The following is a 23,290-nucleotide window of genomic DNA, read 5'->3' as shown; positions in this document are numbered from 1 at the left end:
GACGTTTGACTGTTTCCTCTTTGTTTTGTGTTTGAGTCCAGTTCACCTGTGATACTTCTTAAACGTCGTACTTTTGCGTCGTGTCCTCTCGCGTCGCGTCCTCTCGTGTCCCGCCCTCTTCCGTTCCCGTGTTCTTTTGCAAACCTGTATTCATGACATGGGCAGAGCGATTCCTTTTTTATAACCAGCCCAACGTCCCCGTATATTCAACCTTTCTTCAAACCGACGCTCTCCGCAGGTTTCTATTCACACAAACATTTAAAAACATGAAAATCTGAAACCGTCCCGTGCTCTTTCAGCTGCGTCGCTCTTTCATTTACATTTCAAAAACCGTGACGGCGTTTATATTGTGTTGAACGTGCGGCTCTTGTTCCTCACACGAGCCGCTCCTCAGTGACATTTAAACTCCTCCAGGCTCCACTTCCTGCTCTGCATCATCTGCTCTGATTAAGACTCAAATCAGCCGCTCGTATCTGACCATAACTCACCGCGGCCGAGGACTCAGGAGAGCGATTGAGACTTAAACAATGGAGTTATGTGGACGTAATAAACTTGTTGTTTTTTGTGCTTTATTTATCTGATTAACTGTTAATATCTTACGTTAACAAACCAGACACGTGTTCAGTTCTGTCTGTGCTTCATAGAGCTGAATAAATATAAATGTGTTACGTTAGCGTGATGTACTGATATTCAGCCTGTTGGTCCACATTTTATTATTATTATTAGAACTTGACTCTAAAGATAAAATGTCTGTTCTTGGTCTCGGATTTTGTCAAATAAATTTCCTCAAAAATGTGACTTATAGTCCAGTGCGACTTGTGTTTTTTTTTCTTCATTATTATACATTTTTTTGCTGGTGCGACTTATACTCCAGAGCGACATAGTCCAGAAAATATCAGCACATACATATTTATACCACACAGATAAGAACTACATGAACCAGAAAACAATTTTTTTTTGCATTTTTCTTGAAAACAAAACTAATAAGTCTGTGACAAATTGGACCTTTGTCCTGTTAATCTCACCTTCATTTTGTTTATATTCACATTTTGTTTCATATAATGTTTCAATATTCAGGGATGATGACGATGTGCAGTACAGAGACTAACACAGGACTGACTGGTGTCAGCAGAACCACCTCATCATCAATGCACAGAAGACTGAGGAGATGGTGGTGGACTTCCACAGACGCGACTCTACTGCCCCCTCAGTGAACATCCAGGGAAGGGACATTGAGAGAGTGGACTCATAGAAGTACCCGGGTGTTCATCTGAACAACAAACTGGACTGGACTCACAACACAGACAGTACAGGAAGGGCCAGAGCAGGATCTGTCTCCTGAGGAGACTCAGGTCTTTTGGAGTGAGAGGGCCACTCCTGAAGACCTTCTGTGACTCTGTGGTGGCATCATCCTGTACGGTATGGTCTGGAGCAGCAGCATCACAGAGAGGGAGAGGAAGAAGCTGGACAAGGTCATCAAGAAGTCCAGCTCCATCCTGGACTGTCCTCTGGACTCAGTGCAGGAGGTGGGGGACAGGAGGGTCCTGGCTAAGGTCATTTCTATGGTCCATGAGTCTCGCCCCCTGCAGGACGCTCTGTCTGCCCTGGAGAGCAGCTTCAGTGACTGATTCACCCTCGCTGTGTGAAGGTTTCAGGTGTTTCCTTCCTGCTGCTGTCAGACTGAACAATGAACACTGTTAACACTGAACATGTGTCACTGAACCAGACCTATGTGAAATACTCAAGTCACTTTACAGAGATGTTACATTAGAGTCTATTTCTAGTTTATTTTTAAGTATATTTTTTAAATAATTTTAAGCGATTTATCTTTTATCTTGTTTTATTGCATGTACCATTTTCCTTCTGTTCTTTAACTGTGTGGTGCAATACTGGAATTTCCCCACTGTGGGACTAATAAAGGCAGATCTGATCTTATCTTAAATAACTCTCCTCGGTTTATTTAGTTTAGTTTTTTAGTTGTGATCAAACTTTAATTTAAACCTCACACTCACACCTGTTACTTTAAAGAGATTTGATTTGGTTAAATTTAATCATTTCAGTTTAACATTTTCGTCTGTTCTTACCTGAGTCTCCACATGGTCCAGACACAGAGGGGGCGTGGCCTATGTCTGTGTTTTTAAAGCCTTGGGTGAGGTCGTGGGCCGGACCATGTGGAGGGAGAACTGCTTTAAGGTGTTTTTTAGGCTCTCAAAAGAAAGTAGTGGATTGTGAGATCCTGCTGAAGTTAAACTTACAGCACCTGTGCAGTAGGTGGTGTTTATCTGGGGGAGGGGCTTCCTGTTTGGGAGGGTATTTAAGCGGCGCACGTCGGTCTGTCAGGAGCACATCAGTGTGGCCTGGTGCGTGGGGTTTTCCTCAGTTCATTTTTGTAAGTATGTTGTATTTTTCCACGGTGATGTACAATAAAGTATAAAGTCTGCCTCCTGCTTTTGGCCAGCTTCCCCACAAATTTGCTTTACAATTGTGCGTTATTCATTCACTCCACACACACACACACACACACACACGCACACACACACTACTCTCACACTAGACAAGGTGGGCGAAGTGTCTTGCTTAAGGACACAACAGCATTTCACCCACTAACATAAAGAAAATCATATTATAACGAGCTAACATACATTTATTCATTCTAGCGTCAGATCCTGCAGTAACTACACTTGCGTAGGGTTTGAACTGGCCGCCTTCCAGTGACTGGGCGTTTACTCAACCCCCTGCACCGCTGCCACCTCTGAAGAAACCTCTGGCAGCTGCAGATAAGTCCTGCATTCATTAGTGGCATAATAACATTCAAATGAGTTAGCGTGTTTCTCCGCGTTCGCGTCTGTGTCAGCATTAGCATTAGCATACGTCGGCCGCAGACTCGCCTGTGCTTCAGGTTAGCGACACCTATGTGCTGCTTTTAAACGCAGTATAAACACACGCTAATCTGCCGGCGCCTTCATGTCTATCTGGGAGCGTATAGCTAGGAGCCATACGCTAAAAGGCGCTAAAGCTAAGCGTACACAGCGCGCGTTGACTTTGTAGTCACGACGATGGCATTTCTGGCGCTCACTTGTGTAATTAGTTCTCGGGGAGGATGAAAAAGTGCTGCATAATTTCGTTATCTGTGGAAATATTCTGGAGCTGTTGGTTGTGTCTCCCCTGGTGTCGCTCACCCACATCGCTCTGCGCTGACGGACGCACACGCTCTTAAAGGCACAAAACGCAAAATGCAATTATTATTTTTATTATTAAGACGTAAACAACATCAGACGACACGGTTTTAAAGGGACTATATCACTAAGATAAAAAAAACAGACCTGGAGTTGTGTTTTGTTTCATTCACACACGTTTGATCAACACTTTATTATTAGTCTGTGACATCTACAAAGCTCAAAATGCAACGTTCCACCTTGTGATGTCATCAAGTGGTCGTTTTCAAGTTAGCTCCTTTTACCTTTAGTTCAGTAGAGATCGGCAATTCAAGTTTCCCAATTTATCCAGATGATTGTAGTGAAGGTGTGTGGAGTTTAAAAACACAGTGGAGCACTTCCTGTATCACCAACTGATGACATCACAAGGTGGAACAGAGTGTTTTCAGTTTGAGAGAAGAACTCAGCCTAAATCTGCAGAGTTTGTTTGTGTGTTAAACATGTGAGAATGAAACGAAACACAACTCCAGGTCTGTGTGTGACAAAGGAACAACAGCGGCCAATTTTAAGTACTATGCGACATCACACAGGACTGCCCTGATCACAGCCAGGTGTTTCTGCAGGGGCGGAGTTTGAAGTGTGGACACCTGTCAGACCAATCACACTGCTCCTTACACCTTTAGACTCCGCCCTTCCTCCTCACTCTTTGCATTACTCCTCCAGGCCCCGCCCACTTTAGCGTCTCTATTTGAAATGTGGCTGTGGGCGGAGTTTAGATGTTTCGTCACGCTTTTAAAGGACACGTATTATACCTGGAGTTGTATTCTGCTTCATTCAAACTTGTATAAATCATCCCGTTCGTGAGGTCCTTGCTCTGAAGCTCAGACCTGTTTCGATTTTTCCCAAATTGTGAAGTCACAGGTAGAAACCCAATACATTTCAGCAGCACATAAACCATCAGCAGATTTGTCCATGGCATTTCTATCATCAGAATGTGTGTTTGTGTTGGTTTGCTTCAAAAGTTAATAGCTGTTTTGTTTTGTTTTTTTTGGTTTTGGTTTATTTTTTCTACACTGTACCTGTTTTTTCCCATGTATTTGAGTAAAATATATCTTGCCACATTACAGATGTATTGTATAAGAAGCTTTTCTAACTAAACTTGCAATTTTATGATGGGAAAGACAATCCAGAAGCGTTTAGTCGAGCGTCGAAACGTCTTCGCTCTAAAACCTTTGTCCATTTGATATAACACATCTTTTTCTTTTTTTTTTTTTGCTCTGGGACGGACCTGGACCACTGAGGGATTACAGACATTTTGATCCAGTCCAAATGATTCAAATTTCCCGACCTTGTAAAACATTTTACTGTAATTATTTTATTCAAAGCCTTCAATAAGTTATAAACCAAGTTATGTGCAGAAGTGCTCTTAAAGAAAGATCTTATCATTTGAGAGGCTGTGGAAATGGGGTGAAACTGTGGAATGATCTGGATTTACAATAAAATTAACGTCAAATTATTCATAAATTTAAGTTTTTATATAACGTCATGATCATGAAGAGGATAGTTTAAATATAAAGTCTGTGTCCGCGTTTGTTCTACTTTGTGTTCATTCATTCCAAAGCGTTTGATTTGTGTCGAAAAATTTAAATAATACATAAATAAATAATAAAAATAATCATAATTGCATGCCTCTTTATGTCTGACCCAAACTGCGCTCACAGGACTACACCTGCAGGGGGAGTTCACGCAAAAAAACAAACATTTATGCAAAATAAATCACAAGGAAATGTCGTATTTATATGAATTTATCAGAGTTTAATGTGACTTTTTACAGATAAATCCAAAACTCTCTTACTCACTAACTTGTCCTTTCTGCTGTTGTCTCAAATAAATCCTTAAAATCGAAATAAAACGATATGACTAACCCGTATTTTGTTCGATAAAGACTCCGTCGACCGAGCTCCGCGAGTAAATAAACCCGCGCCGCCGTTTCCACCACTTTTTTTCCTCTTGTTTACTTCAGTTTCAGACATTTGACATAATGGACCTCTCAAATCTTGCTGCAGTTTTGCCCTCCTCCTCCTCCTTCTCCTCCTCTTTCCTTTCTTTCTTTCTCTTCCTGGACACAGTTTTCCTCTCGTTTATCATTCCGAGCATGATCCCCTCTTTCTCTCTCACGCCGCTGTCATAAATAATTGATCGCCGTCGGAAACATGATCGGCAGAAAACAGACCACCCAGGCGAAAGTGAGGCGAAGGAAAGCTCCGAGAAATAACCTTTACTCAGCCACACCTCTCCTCCGCTTTTGTTTCTTATCTACTCACCTCTTCCTGGAAACTACTTTCACACCCTGGTGTTGTCTTGATACTAAAACGTCAATACTCGATACCGATTCCAATACCGACGGACCGTGATTTTCAGCGTTAAATGGTCGTACGTTGTTTGATATTCCCACGTGTCTTAAATGTGCGTACTCCCTCAGTCGTCCGTCGATCTGAAGGTTTACGGTTCAAATTCCGCCCTTAACGTAAACATCGCTGGTTGAGACGTCAGATTCCAGCTCTGCCGTGTGCGCTTGGGCAAAACACTTGACCTAAAGCGCCTTGAGTGTCTTGAAAGTGGAAACCTGACGTATAAAGATGTGACCGTTTACTTTTAACAGCTCAAGATCATTCTAAAGACATTCAGGAAAGGTTCATTTCTGTCCCGTGAATGTGATTTTTTAGTATCAATATCTGCAAACAATGAGTATCTCCATTGGTTAGTCGCTTTAGTGTCAATAAGTACCACATTTTCTGCAGTATACGTCGCTCTGGAGTATAAGCCGCACCAGTGAAAATGCATAATAATGAAGAAAAAAACATATAAGTCGCATTTTTTGGAGACATTTATTTTACAAAATCTGAAGAACAGACATTTTATCTTTAAAGGTTAAAGTTATAATAACAGACAGAACTGAACACGTGTCTGGTTTGTTAACGTAAGATATTAACAGTTAATCAGATAAATAAAGCAACAAGTTTACTCTGGATCTCACTCCAAATCAATAAATCCACTGAATTCTTCATCCTCGGTGTCACTTCTGAACAAATCCACCCACTCCAGAGGAAGATGAAGCAATAACCAACATGTGAAATTAAATATTTGTTTAATTTCACATATAAGTCGCACAAACTATGAAAAAAATGACACTTATCGGGAAAATAAAGTACCTAGTTTTCGATCATTTTAAAAACTCTTCTACAGCCTTGGTTCTTTGTGTTTCTAGATCCACTTCAGTCTGGTCCAACTTTCTACGTTTCCGTTTGTCCTGGTTTGAGTTTGTTTAGTTCTGATATACGTTTATGGTTTGGTTCGGTCCTGGTTTGGTCTTGTTCTAGTCCAGGTTTAGTTCTGGGTTTAGTCTCCGTTTCGATTTCGACAGGTTTCATGTTCTCCTACTTGATTTTTTTGGTGGAATAGCACCTATAGTCAATATTTACCATCGTTTCACATCAGTTAAGTGTCAGTTTGTGGAAAAAACGTTGAAAAGAAAAGCACAAAAAACACAGGAAGTAGTGTTTTTTGACATGTTTTGTCTCTTGTTTACCTTTCGGCTGCGCTAGCGTTCTAACCGATCTCCTTCTTTTTGTGCCGCTCCGCAGTGAGAGAGGACGACGACTTCCTGAGCCTGAGTGAACTTCCTGAAACGTTCCCCTCTGACCCCCCGGAGCCCCTCCCCCACTTCCTGTTCGAGCCGGAGGAGGGCTACATCGTGAAGACCAAACCGGTGAACCTGTACTGCAAAGCCACGCCCGCCACCCAGATCTACTTCAAGTGCAACAGCGAGTGGGTTCATCAGAAGGACCATGTGGTGGAGGAGCGCGTCGACGACAACTCGGGTAAGGACGACGCGACGCACACCACATGGTAACGCGAGGGGCGGGGCTTCAGGTTCCTCTTGTGGCTGGATTTAGGCGATGTTTGAAGAGACCGTGTTTTCTCACAAAACTAAAATCTAAAACGCACCTGAATATAAGCCGCGCCAGCCCAAATAAATAAATAAATAAAAGAGAGTTTTTAAGACATACTTTTTTTTCAAACTGCGCCTGAAACATCAACACGGGATGAACATGTGCGTTTCTTTGTGTGTTTTCCAGTTCAAAATCAAAACTCGTGCATTCTTCAGCGCAGAATCGTTCCCCACGTCCGTCTCGCTTTTGTGTTTACCGTTAGAGAGCGCCCCCCGGTGGACGTTAACCAGTGCAAATCTATAAATTGGCCGCACTGTTGTATAGGCCGCAGGGTTCGAAGTGTGGGGGAAAAAGTAGCGGCTTATAGTTTGAAATTTATGGTAGGTCCAGTTTCCAGAATAGACCACCTAAAAATTCAAACCTAATTACTAAAAAATACAGTCCATACTTAATGATAATAAAAACACTCTTTATACAGTAGAATGTGACTTTCAGCATTAAATGGTAGGACTTTTATTGATATTTTCATGTGTGATGTATCTGTGTGATCCTCTGTGTGCAGTAGGTTCAGAATGGTCCGTGTGTGTACAGGGGAAAACACACAGAGACACATCAGTATAAAGACTTGGATTGGTCCTGGTTTAGTCCTGGTTTAGTCCTGGTTTAGTCCTAATTTAGCTCTTGTTTAGTCCTGGGTTGGTCTTGGGTTGGTCCTTATTAAGCCCTGGTTTAGTTATGGTTTAGTCCTAGTTTAGCCCTGGTTCAGTCCTGGTTTAGCTCTGGTCTAGTCCTGGGTTGGTCCTTATTTAATCCAGGATTAGTCCTGGTTTAGTCCTAGTTTGAGCCTGGTCTAGTCCTGAATTAGTCCTGGTTTAGTCTTGGTTTATGTGTCTTATATTTGTTCTGATGCAGCTCATTATTATAAACATATTCAGGGAATATTAATTTCTGTCCTGTGACTTTTTTATTTTCGATATCTGCTCAAGTGGTTTATTTTCAATCCGAGTTTTATTTTGTCGTCTTCATTCACATGTTGTTTCTTTACGTCCTCGTCTTCATTCACATGTTGTTTCTATACGTCCTCGTCCACATTCACATGTTTCTATATGTCCTCATCTTCATTCACATGTTGTTTCTATACGTCCTCGTCCACATTCACATGTTTCTATATGTCCTCATCTTCATTCACATGTTGTTTCTATACGTCCTCGTCCTCGTCTTCATTCACATGTTTCTATACGTCCTCGTCCTCGTCTTCATTCACATGTTGTTTCTTTACGTCCTCGTCCTCATCTTCATTCACATGTTTCTATACGTCCTCGTCTTCATTCACATGTTTCTATACGTCCTCGTCTTCATTCACATGTTTCTATATGTCCTCATCTTCATTCACATGTTGTTTCTTTACGTCCTCGTCTTCATTCACATGTTTCTATACGTCCTCGTCCTCGTCTTCATTCACATGTTTCTTTACGTCCTCGTCCTCGTCTTCATTCACATGTTTCTATACGTCCTCGTCCTCATTCACATGCTGTTTCTATACGTCCTCATTCACATGTTTCTTTACGTCCTCATCCTCATTCACATGTTGTTTCTATACGTCCTCGTCCTCATTCACATGTTTCTTTACGTCCTCATCCTCATTCTCATGTTGTTTCTTTACGTCCTCATCTTCATTCACATGTTTCTATACGTCCTCGTCCTCATTCACATGTTTCTTTACGTCCTCGTCTTCATTCACATGTTGTTTCTATACGTCCTCGTCTTCATTCACATGTTGTTTCTATACGTCCTCGTCTTCATTCACATGTTGTTTCTATACGTCCTCGTCTTCATTCACATGTTGTTTCTTTACGTCCTCGTCTTCATTCACATGTTTCTATACGTCCTCGTCTTCATTCACATGTTGTTTCTATACGTCCTCGTCTTCATTCACATGTTGTTTCTATACGTCCTCGTCCTCATTCACATGTTGTTTCTTTACGTCCTCATCTTCATTCACATGTTGTTTCTTTACGTCCTCGTCTTCATTCACATGTTTCTATACGTCCTCGTCCTCGTCTTCATTCACATGTTTCTTTACGTCCTCGTCCTCGTCCCCTCCTCAGTCGTCTGCAGTGACAGGCAGGTTAAACCCATTACAGCTCTGTTCATATGTCCACGGGCCGTCCCACAGCTGTCTGCCTCCTCTGTGCGCTACTATACTGTTGACAGGACACTTTAATGGATTCTACAGTGTTTTCCTGGAGCTGAGCCAGATGCCCTCCCCTCCTGTCACTTCTACGCTCACTGTACACTCCATACACTCCTCCATAATGAATCACGCCGGAGTTTCTGGCAGAGACTCAGGTCTGATGTGGACTTTTAGTGAGCTTTGGGGACCACACCTGTTTGTGAATGAGGCTGAGTCCCTAAACGCAGCGATCACAAGCAGGACGGAGGACGAGGGAGACGTATATTAGGCTGTCATCAGAGGGTCAGAGCGGGAGGGGGGACGTGGGACTCCGGTCTGTGATTCTGAAGCTTTAGTTTTCAGTGAACCTGTAGGTGGAGCGTGGTCCAGACACAGGGAGAACATGTAAATAACAGCTACATTTGGATCAGTTCTGTCTTACTTTATTTAGTTTCAGTCTGTGCATTGATACTGGTTGGTTCTGGGGATCAGCAGATACTTTAGTGTCCCATTTCCTCCCTTCTCCCTTCTGTCTCCTCCCTCCTCGTCTCTTCTCCTTCATCTCTTCTCTCCTCTCTCCTTTGTCTCATCGCTCTTTTCTCCTCAACATTCTGAAGTAACAATTCAAACAGCCACAGTCCCACAGTTCCTCCAGCATGTCCTGGGTTTTCCTTGGGGCCTCCTCTCAGTGAGACCTCCCCAGGACGTCCAGGAGTCATCCAGAACAGATGCCCGAGCCACGTGGAGGAGCAGCGGCTCTACTCCGTGCTCGTCCTCACCTTGTCTCTGCCTAAGAGTGAACAGACCCTGCGGAGGAAAGTCATTTCTACCACTTGTATCCGCCATCTTGTCCTTTTGGTCATTGCCTAAAATTTCAGGACCAGAGATCTAACCAGGACTAAACCAGGACTAAACCAGGACTAAACCAATAATAAACCAGGACTAAACCAGGACTAAATCAGGACTAAACCAGGACTAAACCAGGACTAAACCAACAATAAACCAGGACTAAACCAGGACTAAACCAACAATAAACCAGGACTAAACCAGGACTAAACCAGGACTAAACCAACAATAAACCAGGACTAAACCAGGACTAAACCAATAATAAACCAGGACTAAACCAGGACTAAACCAGGACTAAACCAGGACTAAACCAGGACCTGCTAACCTGCGCACCACTGCATTCCAAAAAGGACTCCGACTCCGGACAGACAAATCAGGCTCCTTCTCTAGCCTTAGCAACAGGTTTGATTGACAGCGTTGCTAAGCTAAACTAGCGGTGTGGGCGGGAAGGGGTGTTACCTCCAACAGCCTCGCTCTGGATTGGCTCTTCGGTTGCTATGACACTCACGGCCGGAATTCCATCCTCCAGAACTCAGCTTCGGATTTGTCCCTACGCCTGCTCCGGCCTCGACGAGCTTCATTTGGAGCTGAAGCTGAGGGTGACGTCGCACTCACTCAGTCACGTCTTTACACAGTTTGTGGTGGAGAATCATGTCATTTGGAGGAGCTGATTTCCATCCGAGCCGTTTCAGCCTCGGCTCAGACCTCCCCGGTGCATGAGACACGTCCTGGTTGGATGAAGCCATCAGGACAACACCACATTAATAATGTCTGTACAGATCCCTCTGTCAGCGGCTCCTTGGGCTGTAACTGTCTCTGCTGTGTGATGTCTGCACATGTTCAGTATTTCAGAGTCTGTGGCTCTTGGACTCGCACAGACCGGCCTCCTGCTGCTCGTGTTCATTCATCTCCTCTCACTGCTCACTGTGATCTGCTCCAAACAGCTGCGCACTCTGCTGCTCTGTACAACTCTGTAATATATATGCTCTATACAGCATTTTCACAGACTTTTCACTGTTTTGTTTCTGGTCTTTTCAACAGCTGGTTTCAGATTATATCACAACATTCTATAGGCCAACAGGGCAGATAAAATGAATAATGTTCAAATGAGTTTTCAGGTCAAGTCACTGATAGAAATGACCAGGTTCAACATTTGTGAGTTTCTTTTGGATATCTCATGACAAAGTGCAGTGTAAACAAAAGGAAAATCTGCCTCTTTCCTCTGAGAGTATGACATCACCACATCAGAATCTGAAAAGCACCAATAAGAAACATTTGTTTGTGCTGTAGAGTCACTTTTTTTGCCAAAAAATACACTACAATAAAAGCACATGTTTTCATTTAGACTGAACGTTCTGTCCTCACCTGTGGTCATGAGCTCTGGGTAATGACCAAAAGGACAAGATCACGATACTGGGAACACCTTGGGGTCCCACTGGAGGAGCTGCAGGAAGTGTCTGGGGTGAGGGAAGTCTAGGAGTCCCTGCTTAGACCCCAGATAAGAGGAAGAACATGGATGGATTATTGCACTGAAAAACGTTGAAAAGCATGTGTCCTTACTGTGAGCGGGCTTGCATCTCCACAAACCTGACCTGGTCTGGAGGGTGGTCTGCTTGTTTCCATGACATTTTTCTACACACTTCCACAGCATGGTTTTAACTTTCTATTTTCATTTGTTCATGCAGATGACACACTACCTCCACAAAGTTACATAATGATGCTTTAAATTACAGTTTTTTTTGCTTGAACATTAAGCATTCTTAATGTGAGTTGGGTCACATCTCCACAGATCTGACCTGTAACTTAGTTCTAGTGGTGTCTTGTTTCCATGGAGATCGAAGGCTCAACATTTGTGTATCAGAAGTTTGGAGATTTTTTCAAAAACGCTGAATCTCCCATAAAGTTACACTGATACTTCACAGCTGAGGTCATCGACATTCCCTGGTGTGACGCTAACAGGAGGCACTGCTCTGTCTGACGCTCTGTTACTCAAATTAGACTTTAATCTGAGCTTTGAAATCAAACACCTAAAGATGACCGTGAATCCTCGGACCGATCCCACACTCCTGAAACTGCGTGGTGTAAATCCATTTTGTATTTTTTCTTGGGTTTTCGATCATCTTCAAACTTATTCCGCTGGCGTTTGCTAATGTCTGCATTGCGTCACCACGGCAACAGCTGAACATTCCGTCATAGAGATAATGTACATCCATCTAAATGTCTAAAACCTAATTTTTCTCAAAATTCTAGGCTAATTCCTCATTCACGCTGGTCAGTCTCCGGTTTATCCCATTTTTCCTGCTTTTCTCTGCGTCCTCTTCAACGTCTCGTCTGATGGTTTGGAGGAATATCCGGTCGGACGCGCAGATGTTGGACTGTCAGCGTGTGTGGATCTGATAAATGGACTGTACTGTGACAAATGCAGTGACTCACCGCAGACTTATGATTTTTATGAATGATGAAACTTACAAATCCAGAAATGTCACAATTAAACATCTTCTTCCACGCAGCTGTTCATCATCTGCTGGCCTCCTTTCAGCTGTTCAGACACAGGCGGCGCTCAGAGCTTCTTTCTTTTGACCTCGTGCAAATTCAAGATGTTTTTTTCGCAAATTTCCGTCAGATCCGTCTTTGTGGAGCGGCGTCGGAGGAGCTCTCGTGGCTCGTTTCATTTTCACAGCGGTGATATGTTCTTTGATTTCTGCTTAAGTTATCTCAAAGCGCTCATAGTGGCGCCGTCGTAAAATACGGTTTGGGTTTTTGGGGCAGCTCGGGGAGGATACGCGCTCAGATATGAACTTTTTGGGCCACCACAAGGATTAAAATGACCCATATCTGTGGAGACAAGCAGAGCGACGCCACCGGGTAAAGTTACAGGTCAGATCTGTGGAGACTGGAGCATACAAACTTTACACATAGAGGTGAACGTGGATGATCTGGGGATTGAACCAGGGACCCGTTTGCCACCGTGAGCGCGACTGAGCGTCACACTGGGGGGAGTTCGTGACGGAACGTTCGGGCGTTACCGTGGTGACGCGATGCACACATTAGCAAACACCGACTGATGCTTTTTAGATGGTCTGAAAAAGAACATAATACAAAATGGATTTAGCAAAACGCATTTTCAGGAGGCAGCGATCGATCCGAGCGTTCACAGTCCTGTTTAGGAGTTTGATTTTCTGCAAAAAGGTGAGAGCGACTGACCGAAAAACTGTTGGCTAATGCTAGCTAGCGCGTGACTGTAATGTTATTATAAAGAGACACGTTTAACAGCACAGATCAGCTCACAGGTTGTAGTTCCAGCTAAACCAGTTCTTTCTGGTCAGATTGTGTTAAAACAAAGATCAGATTATTACGCAGTGTTAGTTTTTCAAGTTGACAGATCGTTTTACCTTTAGTTCAGTCGAGTTTGGCAATTCCAGGGCTGAAATGATCCAAATGATTCCAGTGAAGTTTTGTGGAGTTAAAAAGCACTTCCTGTATTACCGCATGACATCATAAGGTGGAACAAACTGTGAAGTACCGCAGTCGTCCCTCGCTATATCGCGGTTCATCTTTTGTGGTCTCGCTGTTTCACGGATTTTTTTAGCGCAATTTTGCATGTTTTTTTTTTTGTACAGCGTATGAATGTGCATTGTGTCGTGCGTCCTGATTGGCTGTTGGACTGTAGACCGTTGTGTCGTGCGTCCTGATTGGCTGTTGGACTGTAGACCATTGTGTCGTGCGTCCTGATTGGCTGTTGGACTGTAGACCATTGTGTCGTGCGTCCTGATTGGCTGTTGGACTGTAGACCATTGTGTCGTGCGTCCTGATTGGCTGTTGGACTGTAGACCGTTGTGTCGTGCGTCCTGATTGGCCGTTGGACTGTAGACCATTGTGTCGTGCGTCCTGATTGGCTGTTGGACTGTAGACCGTTGTGTCGTGCGTCCTGATTGGCTGTTGGACTGTAGACCATTGTGTCGTGCGTCCTGATTGGCTGTTGGACTGTAGACCATTGTGTCGTGCGTCCTGATTGGCTGTTGGACTGTAGACCATTGTGTCGTGCGTCCTGATATGACATAGAGACTAAATCTGACTATTTTGCAGATCATTTTTAGAACGTAACCCGCGCGATAAACGAGGGACCACAGTATATTACGATTTGACCAGGTTAAAGTCACATCTGAGCGCACAGGTGATGCTACTTACGCTCGTTTGAATCAATTAGCGTCTGCCAAAATACTGTTTATGCCTCTGTTTTATACTTAGCCCATGAATACAAATCCTGCACGGAAAGGTTCATTGTATTAGTGTTTTTGTATTGACCCGTGTCACGCACAGCACTGCCCCGCGTCCCGCTGCTCTCCCTCCCACTCCTCGGCCTTCCCGGCTGGGCCTGTGCAGCGCTCCGAGGGGCTTAAGTGATGAAACATGGAGCTCAGCGCGTCTTTGGCTCTCACTTCAAAGCCGTGATGCAAAATCTCGCGCACAAAACACTGCTACGTACAATGCGGAGTGAATGTGGGCTTAACGCGGGTGTGAAAACAAGATAAAGAATGCCATTTAGCAGCGACCACAGGATAACGGGATTAAAGCGGCCTCTGGGAGATTCAGCATTTTAATATACAAATTTTATTAGAGGTATCCGTATGTGCTCTGCTTTTTTAAACGGCAAGCTTTAGGGACGCAAACCTATGACAGATAAGAAGAGGCGTGGATAATCGGTTGTTATGTTCCATACAGAGGTGGGCACATTTTATATACAGACTTTTAAGAGCAGGAATCCAACCACCAGCCGCCGCCAACAGTTCCTTAATGTGAATTTGTACCCGATCAACGCTGAAGCAACACAGGGAGCGCCACAGAAGCAGAGCGGGCGACACAAGTGAAAAAAAACACATCGTACACGTCATAGCAACAAGTTAGTTTTAAAATTATTATTGTAGTGAAACGTTTTATTTCGATTATTCCTGATTCCAAAGGGTAAACACAAACTCCCGGTCTCAGTTTGAGCCGTTTTCAACAGCGTTCAGCTTCAGTCAAATGAAGCTCATCGAGGCTAGCGGTTATAGCGGCTAATCTGAAGCGAGTTTCATATTGGAAACTCCGACCGTGAGTATCATAGCAACCAAAGAGCCAATCCAGAGCGAGGATGTTGAAGGTAACGCTCTTCCCGCCCGCACCGCTGGTTTAGCAGGGAGCGGGCGCATAGCAACACTGTCAATCAAACCTGTTGCTAACGCTAGAGGGAAAGAAGGCGCCTGATTTGTCTGTTATTAATGTTCATATCTTGATTTACAGACACAATAGTGAAATAAAAACCCCAGGATCATGTAGAGGGTTAATACGAACATTTAAGACCAAAATGATCACTTCCTGTTTGTAACGCGGCGGCTAGCAGGTTAGCTATGCCCATTTATGTAAACACTATGGTTCTCACGTTGGCTTCGGTCTTTTGAACAGATCCAACAGATTTGGATCCTATAAAAGAGCCGAAAATCCCGTCACTAGCGCACACCACTTTTAGGTAACGAAGTGGATGAAGTGTCTTGCTTAACGACACAACAACAGCTTCCATTAGAGCCGCTGCTGTTTTTTTTTTTCTTCTTCTATTTTTTCTTAAGTACGAGCGATTCCAGCCACCTCTGATAAGATTAGCGTAGCATCTTTCCATTCTTCCCTTTCTTCTTCACCTCTACAGTGTAATGCTGATCTGAGAAGTGCATTGATTTAGCGATTAGCCTTGAGTTGCTAAACCATGCTAACCTCACCTCCTGTATTTACGCTAAGTGCTGCGGTGTGGAGTTCCCCGTCTGATGTGCGGTGTCTGGGATCTGATCGCCGTGCTCTCCATTACCTCCGGTGCTAGCTAGCGTGCTAACGTGCTAACAGCGGCTCGGGTTTCTCTTCGCACTTTGTCTCCATCAGCAGTGTGAGTGGTTATTAGCTGGCCCTGACCCCTGACCCCTGACCGCACACACGTGTAGGGTTTCTGTGCTTCTTACTGTTCTAAGCTTAACCAGAGTGACGACTCCCCACATTTTAAAGCAACGATGTGGACGCTGAATGTCACTGTCCTGGTTTAGTCCAGGTTTAGTCCAGGTTTAGTCCAGGTTTAGTCCAGGTTTAGTCCAGGTTTAGTCCAGGTTTAGTACTGGTTTGGTCCAGGTTTAGTCCAGGTTTAGTACTGGTTTGGTCCAGGTTTAGTACTGGTTTGGTCCTTGTTAGGTTCTGGTTCGGTCCTGGTTTAGTCCCGATTTGTTCCCTGTTTAGTCCTGGTTTAGTCCAGGTTTAGTCCAGTTTTGGTCCTAGTTTAGTCCTGCTTTGGTCCTTATTTAGTCCTTGTTTAGTCCTGGTTTAGTCCCATTTTAGTCCTGGTTTAGTCCTGATTTAGTCCTGTTTTAGCCCTGGTTTAGTCCTGGTTTAGTCCTGGTTTAGTCCTGGTTTAGTCCTGTTTTAGTCCTGTTTTAGCCCTGGTTTAGTCCTGGTTTAGTCCTGGTTTAGTCCTGGTTTAGTCCTGGTTTAGCCCTGGTTTAGCCCTGGTTTAGCCCTGGTTTAGTCCTGGTTTAGTCCTGTTTTAGTCCTGGTTTAGCCCTGGTTTAGTCCTGGTTTAGTCCTGGTTTAGTCCTGTTTTAGTCCCATTTTAGTCCTGATTTAGTCCCGGTTTAGTCCCGATTTAGTCCTGATTTAGTCCTGGTTTAGTCCCATTTTAGTCCTGATTTAGTCCTGGCTTAGTCCTGGTTTAGTCCTGATTTAGTCCTTGTTTAGTCCTGGTTTAGTCCTGGTTTAGTCCTGGTTTAGTCCTGTTTTAGTCCTGCTTTGGTCCTTATTTAGTCCTGTTTTAGTCCTGGTTTAGTCCTGTTTTACTCCTGACTTTTGTCGTATCGATACCCGCTCAAATGAGTATGTATTTTCGATACTTTAATATCGATGATGTGTTTTTCTACTCGTGAAACAAACCCCGTGGTGACATTTACATCCCCTCACATCCCTCCGTCACTTTCCCGTCGTCTTCTCTCCGTCCTTCCTCTCCGGCCCCACTCCTTCGCTCCAATCCTAGAGTAATCTCATTCCATGGCGGGTTGCTGTGCGCGCTTATCCTCGCGCGGCGGTGATAAACGGAACACATTCTGCCATTATAAACATTGATTTTCTCTGCCAGGAACCCGGTCCAGCCTCCTGTGTTTACCCAACTCAAATCTTCTTTCAATTTACCCCGCTGCTCCTTTCGGGTCCACTTGGAGAGCCGAGCATTACTGTGACATATATACTGGCTCCGCTCGGTTATAGGCGACGTACGGGATACAATACGACGGGTTTGAGCCGAGTTTCGCCGGGGGGCAGTTTAAGTGGAGCTGCCTCGGTTCCGCGCTGAAGCGAGAGCAGGGACCTGGGAGTTTAGGCGGATTCTTTCAGGCAAACTGCGCGGAAAAATCACTCGTTTCCGCGCGCTACGTCTCAGGGTTGTTAGCGGCGGGAGCTGAGTAAAGTTGGCTCGAGATTCTGGGAGTCGGAGGTTGATTTCTGTCGTTTTTTGGGGCGTTCCGTTCGGGGCCTGAGGTGGACGGACAGAAGTGAGGCTGGAGATCTGCACCTCCGACCCCAAACGATTCACTTGGCAAGAGAACTGAAGTGCTTTGCTCAAGGACACGACAAATACACATTTTTAAGGCTGAGGTACTTAACTTTTCTTTTGTGAATAGTGAATACTGGTGGGTGACAGTGGCTCAGTTGGTAGAGCGTTTGTCGGCGGATCTGACGGTTCGAATCCTGAGTTTGACCGAGAGTTTAAACCACCGACCTCCTCCTTTCAGTTTGGAATTCAGTCACTCAGCTGGACCGGACTTTTAGGCAAGGCAAGGCAAGGCAAGTTTATTTGTATAGCACAATTCGTACACAAGGTAATTCAAAGTGCTTTACAGAATAAGAAAGACATTAAAATCACACAAATCAAACATAAATAATCACAAATAATCATCATAAAATCAACATTAAAAGAGAAGAGTGCAGAATAAAAACCTGTCAGTCATATGCACAGCTAAACAGAACTGTTTTGAGTCTGGATTTAAACATTGTCAAAGTAGAGGCCTGTCTCACATCTTCAGGAAGACTGTTCCAAGTTTTAGCTGCATAAAATTTAAACGCTGATTCCCCATGTTTAGTCCTGACTCTGGGCACCAGCAGGAGGCCGATCCCTGAAGTCCTCAAATTGCGAGATGGTTCATATGGCACTAACATGTCGGAGATATACTTTGGACTTAGGCCATGGAGAGACTTATACACAAGCAGAGCTGCTTTAAAGTCTATTCTTTGAGCTACAGGAAGCCAGTGCAGAGACCTGAGCACAGGACTTATGTGCTCATACTTCCTGGTTCTAGTCAGGACCCGAGCAGCAGCATTCTGGATGTACTGCAGCTGTGTTAAGGCTCGTTTGGAGAGGCCAGTGAGCAGGCCGTTACAGTAGTCTAACCTACTGGAGACAAATGCATGGATAAGTCTCTCTAAGTCTGGCTTTGACAGTATACCTTTGATTTTTGCAATGTTTTTTAGGTGGTAAAAAGCTGCAGATGTTATTGATTTGATGTGGCTGTTAAAGTTCAAGTCTGAGTCCATTATTACCCCTAGATTTCTAGCCTGATTTGAAGGTTTTAGAGAGAGAGACTGGAGGTGACTGCTGACACTTTCTCTATGTTTCTGTGGGCCAAAGATGATAACTTCAGTCTTGTCTGAGTTTAGCTGGAGAAAGTTGTTTTGCATCCACACACTGATCTGTTGGATGCAGTGGCAGAGTGAATCCACTGGTCCATATTCACCTGCTGCTAGTGAGACATAGATCTGAGTGTCATCTGCATAGTTGTGGTAAGACACATTATTGCTGCGTATTAACTGGCCTAATGGCAGCATGTAGAGATTGAACAGCAGGGGTCCCAGGATTGAACCCTGGGGCACCCCACAGGTCAGGGACATTTTATCTGATATACATTTTCCAATTTCAACAAAGTACTCCCTGTTTTCTAAATAGGACTTGAACCAGTTTAGTGCCGTACCAGAGATGCCCTCCCAGTCCTCCAGTCTCTGTAAGAGGATCCCATGATCAACAGTGTCAAAAGCAGCACTCAGATCTAACAGGATCAAGACTGAGACTTTGCCTGCATCAGTGTTCAGGCGGATGTCATTTGTCACCTTGATAAGAGCAGTCTCAGTGCTGTGGTGGGGTCTAAAACCTGATTGGAAAACATCAAAGGAGTTGTTCATTTCAAGGAAGTTAATAAGCTGTTGGTAAACAACTTTTTCAAGGACTTTGCCTAAAAATGGCAGATTTGAGATCGGTCGATAATTGTTCAATATTGTGGCATCAAGACTGCTCTTCTTTAGGAGAGGCTTGATAACCGCAGTTTTCAAAGCACTTGGGAATGTTCCAGATTGAAGTGACATATTAACTATGAGAGTGAGTGGTGACAGCAAACTGTTGAGCACAGACTTTAAAAATTTAGTGGGTAGCACATCGAGGCAGCATGTAGATGAACTCAGACTGGTGACAATCTCTTGGACAGTTTTATCAGTTACAGGTGTAAAGTGAGTCAGCTCTAAGTGTCTAGGTGGGTGCTGGGTTGTTATTTGTGTTGTGGAATTTATGGCATTTTTAATACCCTGAACCTTGTCATTAAAGAATACTGCAAACTCATTGCACTTAGATGTGGAAATTAGTTCTAACGGCAGTGGAGCTGGGGGGTTTGTTAATCTGTTTACCGTTGCAAACAGGATACGAGAGTTGTTACTACAACTTCCAATAATGTCAGAAAAATACCTTTGCCTTGTTCTACATAAACTGTGGTTGTACATGTGCATCTTTTCTCTGTAAATTTCATAATGAACCTGGAGCTTTGACTTGCGCCATTCCCGCTCGGCCCTCCGGCACTCCCTTTTCTGTGCCCTGACCGAGTCATCATTCTTCCATGGCGCTTTCTGCTTATCTTTAACCATTTTAACCTTCATCGGGGCAATGGTGTCCAGAACATTCAAAACACTCGAAGTTACAGAGTTCAACAAATCATCAACATCAGAACATGAGGCATTTTCAAAGTGTATCATTTCCATGAACAGTGCACCTGTTTTATCATTTATGTGTCTCCTTCGAACAACTGCAGGACCAGCCGCTGGTTTGGGAATAACAGACAGGTCAAAGAAGACACAGAAATGATCAGACAGAGCAACATCCACCACATTGACATTTGAAATATTTACTCCTTTTGTAATGAGCAGGTCCAAGGTGTGTCCTCTGTTGTGGGTGGGCTCGCTGACATGCTGAGTCAGGCCAAAGGTTTCAAGGACAGAACTGAGCTCTTTAGCGTTCCTGTCAAACACATTGTCCACATGTACATTAAAATCACCTGTAATGACTAAACCATCAAAGTCTGTGCATATGACTGAAAGCATCTCAGTAAAATCATCAATAAAACTCAGACAGTGCTGGGGAGGTTTGTATATGACTAAGTAGAGTATGGAGGGGGATTGTTTTAGCTCCATTTTGAATGAAACATACTCAAAAGATGAAAACACTCCAAATGACAATCTGTGAGTAACTAAACTATCTCTAAAAAATGCGCACACACCTCCACCTTTTTGTTTACTCGTGTTTCAGATTCAAATTTGAAGTTGGGTGGAGTTGATTCCACTAGAATTGCATTACCTGTGTTTTTGTCGAGCCATGTTTCAGTTAAAAACATAAAGTCAAGACTAAAAGAAGAAATAAAATCATTAATTAAAAAGGACTTGTTACATAAAGATCTGACATTGAGCACAGCAAGTTTCAGATTAGTTTCAGTAGGACTGGATGTTATCTTCTTACAGGGAATGTGAACTAAATGTCTCTGATTGGACAGTCTAACTGTCCTTCTGTTAATCAGTCTACGCGGTGTAACTGTAGATATAGCTCCATCACAGGGCCTCAGCATGATATTATCTTTATCATGACTGTATGTCCTGAGACAGCAGAGGCCCTGTGTGTCCTAGCTCTTGTTGATAACAGCTCTGGGGGAAGGGCGAGGAGGGGGGAGTTTGGGTGAGTGACCAGGTGAATGAGCAGGGGGGAGTTTGGGTGAGGGACCAGGTGAGGGCCGAGGAGGCGGAGCAGGGGGGAGTTTGCGTGAAAGACGAGGGGGGATAGGTGGGTACGGGGAAGAGTTCAGCATAGTTGATGCCAGAACTCTTGATCGCTCTATATTAGGTGTGAGAGGAGCCATCTTAATTCCTGATCTGATGAGACTTTCTAGATGGTCGGGAAGGGCCATAGGTGAAGGTGGGGAGGAAAAGGAGAGTGAGGAGTCCCTAGAGGGAGTGGATGTAGCAAAGGGGACCCAGGGTTGGTCTGTGGGCAGGGGTGACTTGTTCTCTTGGGGAGGTGGTGGTGCAGCTGAATCCTTCGCTGGGGGAGATGGTTGTGCTGCTGGTGGTGACTCCTTCGCTGGGGGAGGTGGTGGTTGTAGTTGTGGTGCTGCTGGTGGTGCTGACACATTGGCTTGGTCTGTGGTTGGTGCAGCAGGAATGCTTCTCTCATTCCTCTTTTCTCTCACTGGCCCAGGACCCTGTCCAGGCCGGTTTCTCAGAGCGTGGAGGAGGTTATCCGTCAACACTCTTACTCCACCTCTGCTCAGGTGCGGGCCATTTCCCTTGAACAGGTCCTCTCGTTTCCAGAAAAGATCAAAGTTCTCAATGTAGTGCAGTCCTCTGGCTGCACATTCGTTGAACAGCCATGTGTTCAGCTGAAGCAGCCGGGTAAATTTGTTCATCTTCCTTCTGTCTATGGTAGGAAGAGGTCCACTGATGAAAGTCTTAACCTCCACTTTATCAAGCTCCTCAAATAATTCAATGAAATGCTTTTTCAAGATTTCAGTTTCATTCATTCTGGTGTCAACTGCACCCACGTGCACAATCAGCTGTTTAGCTCCTTGGTGTGTTGACAAAACTTTTGGGAGGAGTTTTGTAATCTCAGAGACAGTGTGACTGGGGTACGAGCAAGTTTGGATTCCTCTGTGAGTCACATCTCTGATAGCACCGTCTCCTAGCAGCAGCGTATCTCTGACCTTGACGTTTGGCACAGACCGCCTGTCTGCCGCCGCTCTTTTGCCAACTTCATTGCTCTTGTTTTGCGACAAAAATCCATTTTCTGTTTGTATATTAACATCAACATCAGTCTGTGACAGTGGTAAAAATCTGTTTGTAAGTTGTATTTTGGGTGATGTAACTATATTAGCATTGTCTCTTATCACTTGTCGCGTTGGCTTGAAATTCTTGTCTTTACAAAGTTTTGGAAAAGACACCGTATCACTCAGGTTTAAGTTGAAAGTAGCAGATTTTTCACTCTCTTCTCTGAAAGTAACTGTGGGTTGCTTACCACTGGAGGTCACAGGAAGCGTTTGGTGAAGTCCTTTTTCAGATTCTAAAACAAATATCCGTGCTTGTAGCTCAATAATTTGTTGTTGATAGTTCCGACAGCGTTCGCAGAAAGAATTCCTTTTGTTTCTTCCCGCGGACATGTTGCTGGCTCGTCAAAAATTTTGTTTAAAAAAAAAAAGTGAAAATGGTTTAAAAATCTTTGTCTACTTAAGAGAAAATCATAACTAAACAAATCTCCCAGCAATGGAAGAGGTAAAATTATTTAAAAAGCAAAGTAAGGAGGAAGCAGCAGGAGCAAGCAAGGTTTGCGTCTGCACTCTTCAGAAGCAGGAAGCTGCATCCTTTTACCGTCTGGTTTGGACCTGGTTTAGTCCTGGTTTGGTCCTGGTTTGGTCCTGGTTTAGTCCTGGTTTAGTCCTGGTTTAGTTCTGGTTTAGTCCTGGTTTGGTCCTGGTTTAGTCCTTGTTTAGTCCTGGTTTAGTCCTGGTTTAGACCTGGTTTGGTCCTTGTTTAGTCCTGGTTTAGTCCTGGTTTAGTCCTTCTTTTGTCCTGGTTTAGTCCTGGTTTAGTCCTAGTTTGGTCCTGGTTTAGTTCTGGTTTATTCCTGGTTTAATCCTGGTTTGGTCCTGGTTAAATCTTTGTTTGGTCCTGGTTAAATCCTGGTTTGGTCCTGGTTAAATCCTGGTTTAGTCCTTGTTAAATCCTGGTTTGGTCCTGGTTAAATCCTGGTTTGGTCCTGGTTAAATCCTGGTTTGGTCCTGGTTAAATCCTGGTTTAGTCCTTGTTAA

At 44.0% G+C, this 23,290-nt stretch overlaps 1 protein-coding gene across 1 annotated transcript in view; it reads left to right on the top strand.

The window, feature by feature from the left end:
• The window catches only part of unc5ca (unc-5 netrin receptor Ca), a 397,363-nt gene that overhangs the window by 193,173 nt on the left and 180,900 nt on the right, over positions 1–23,290 (top strand). Inside the window, exon 2 of the mRNA XM_055224198.1 lies at positions 6,800–7,036. Coding sequence (XP_055080173.1) covers positions 6,800–7,036 — 237 coding nt within the window. The remainder of the gene's footprint in view (positions 1–6,799; positions 7,037–23,290) is intronic.

The sequence above is a fragment of the Periophthalmus magnuspinnatus genome, chromosome 9, assembly GCF_009829125.3.
Source record: "Periophthalmus magnuspinnatus isolate fPerMag1 chromosome 9, fPerMag1.2.pri, whole genome shotgun sequence".
NCBI classification, from domain to species: domain Eukaryota; kingdom Metazoa; phylum Chordata; class Actinopteri; order Gobiiformes; family Gobiidae; genus Periophthalmus; species Periophthalmus magnuspinnatus.
This window is presented reverse-complemented; position numbering and strand designations above follow the sequence as displayed.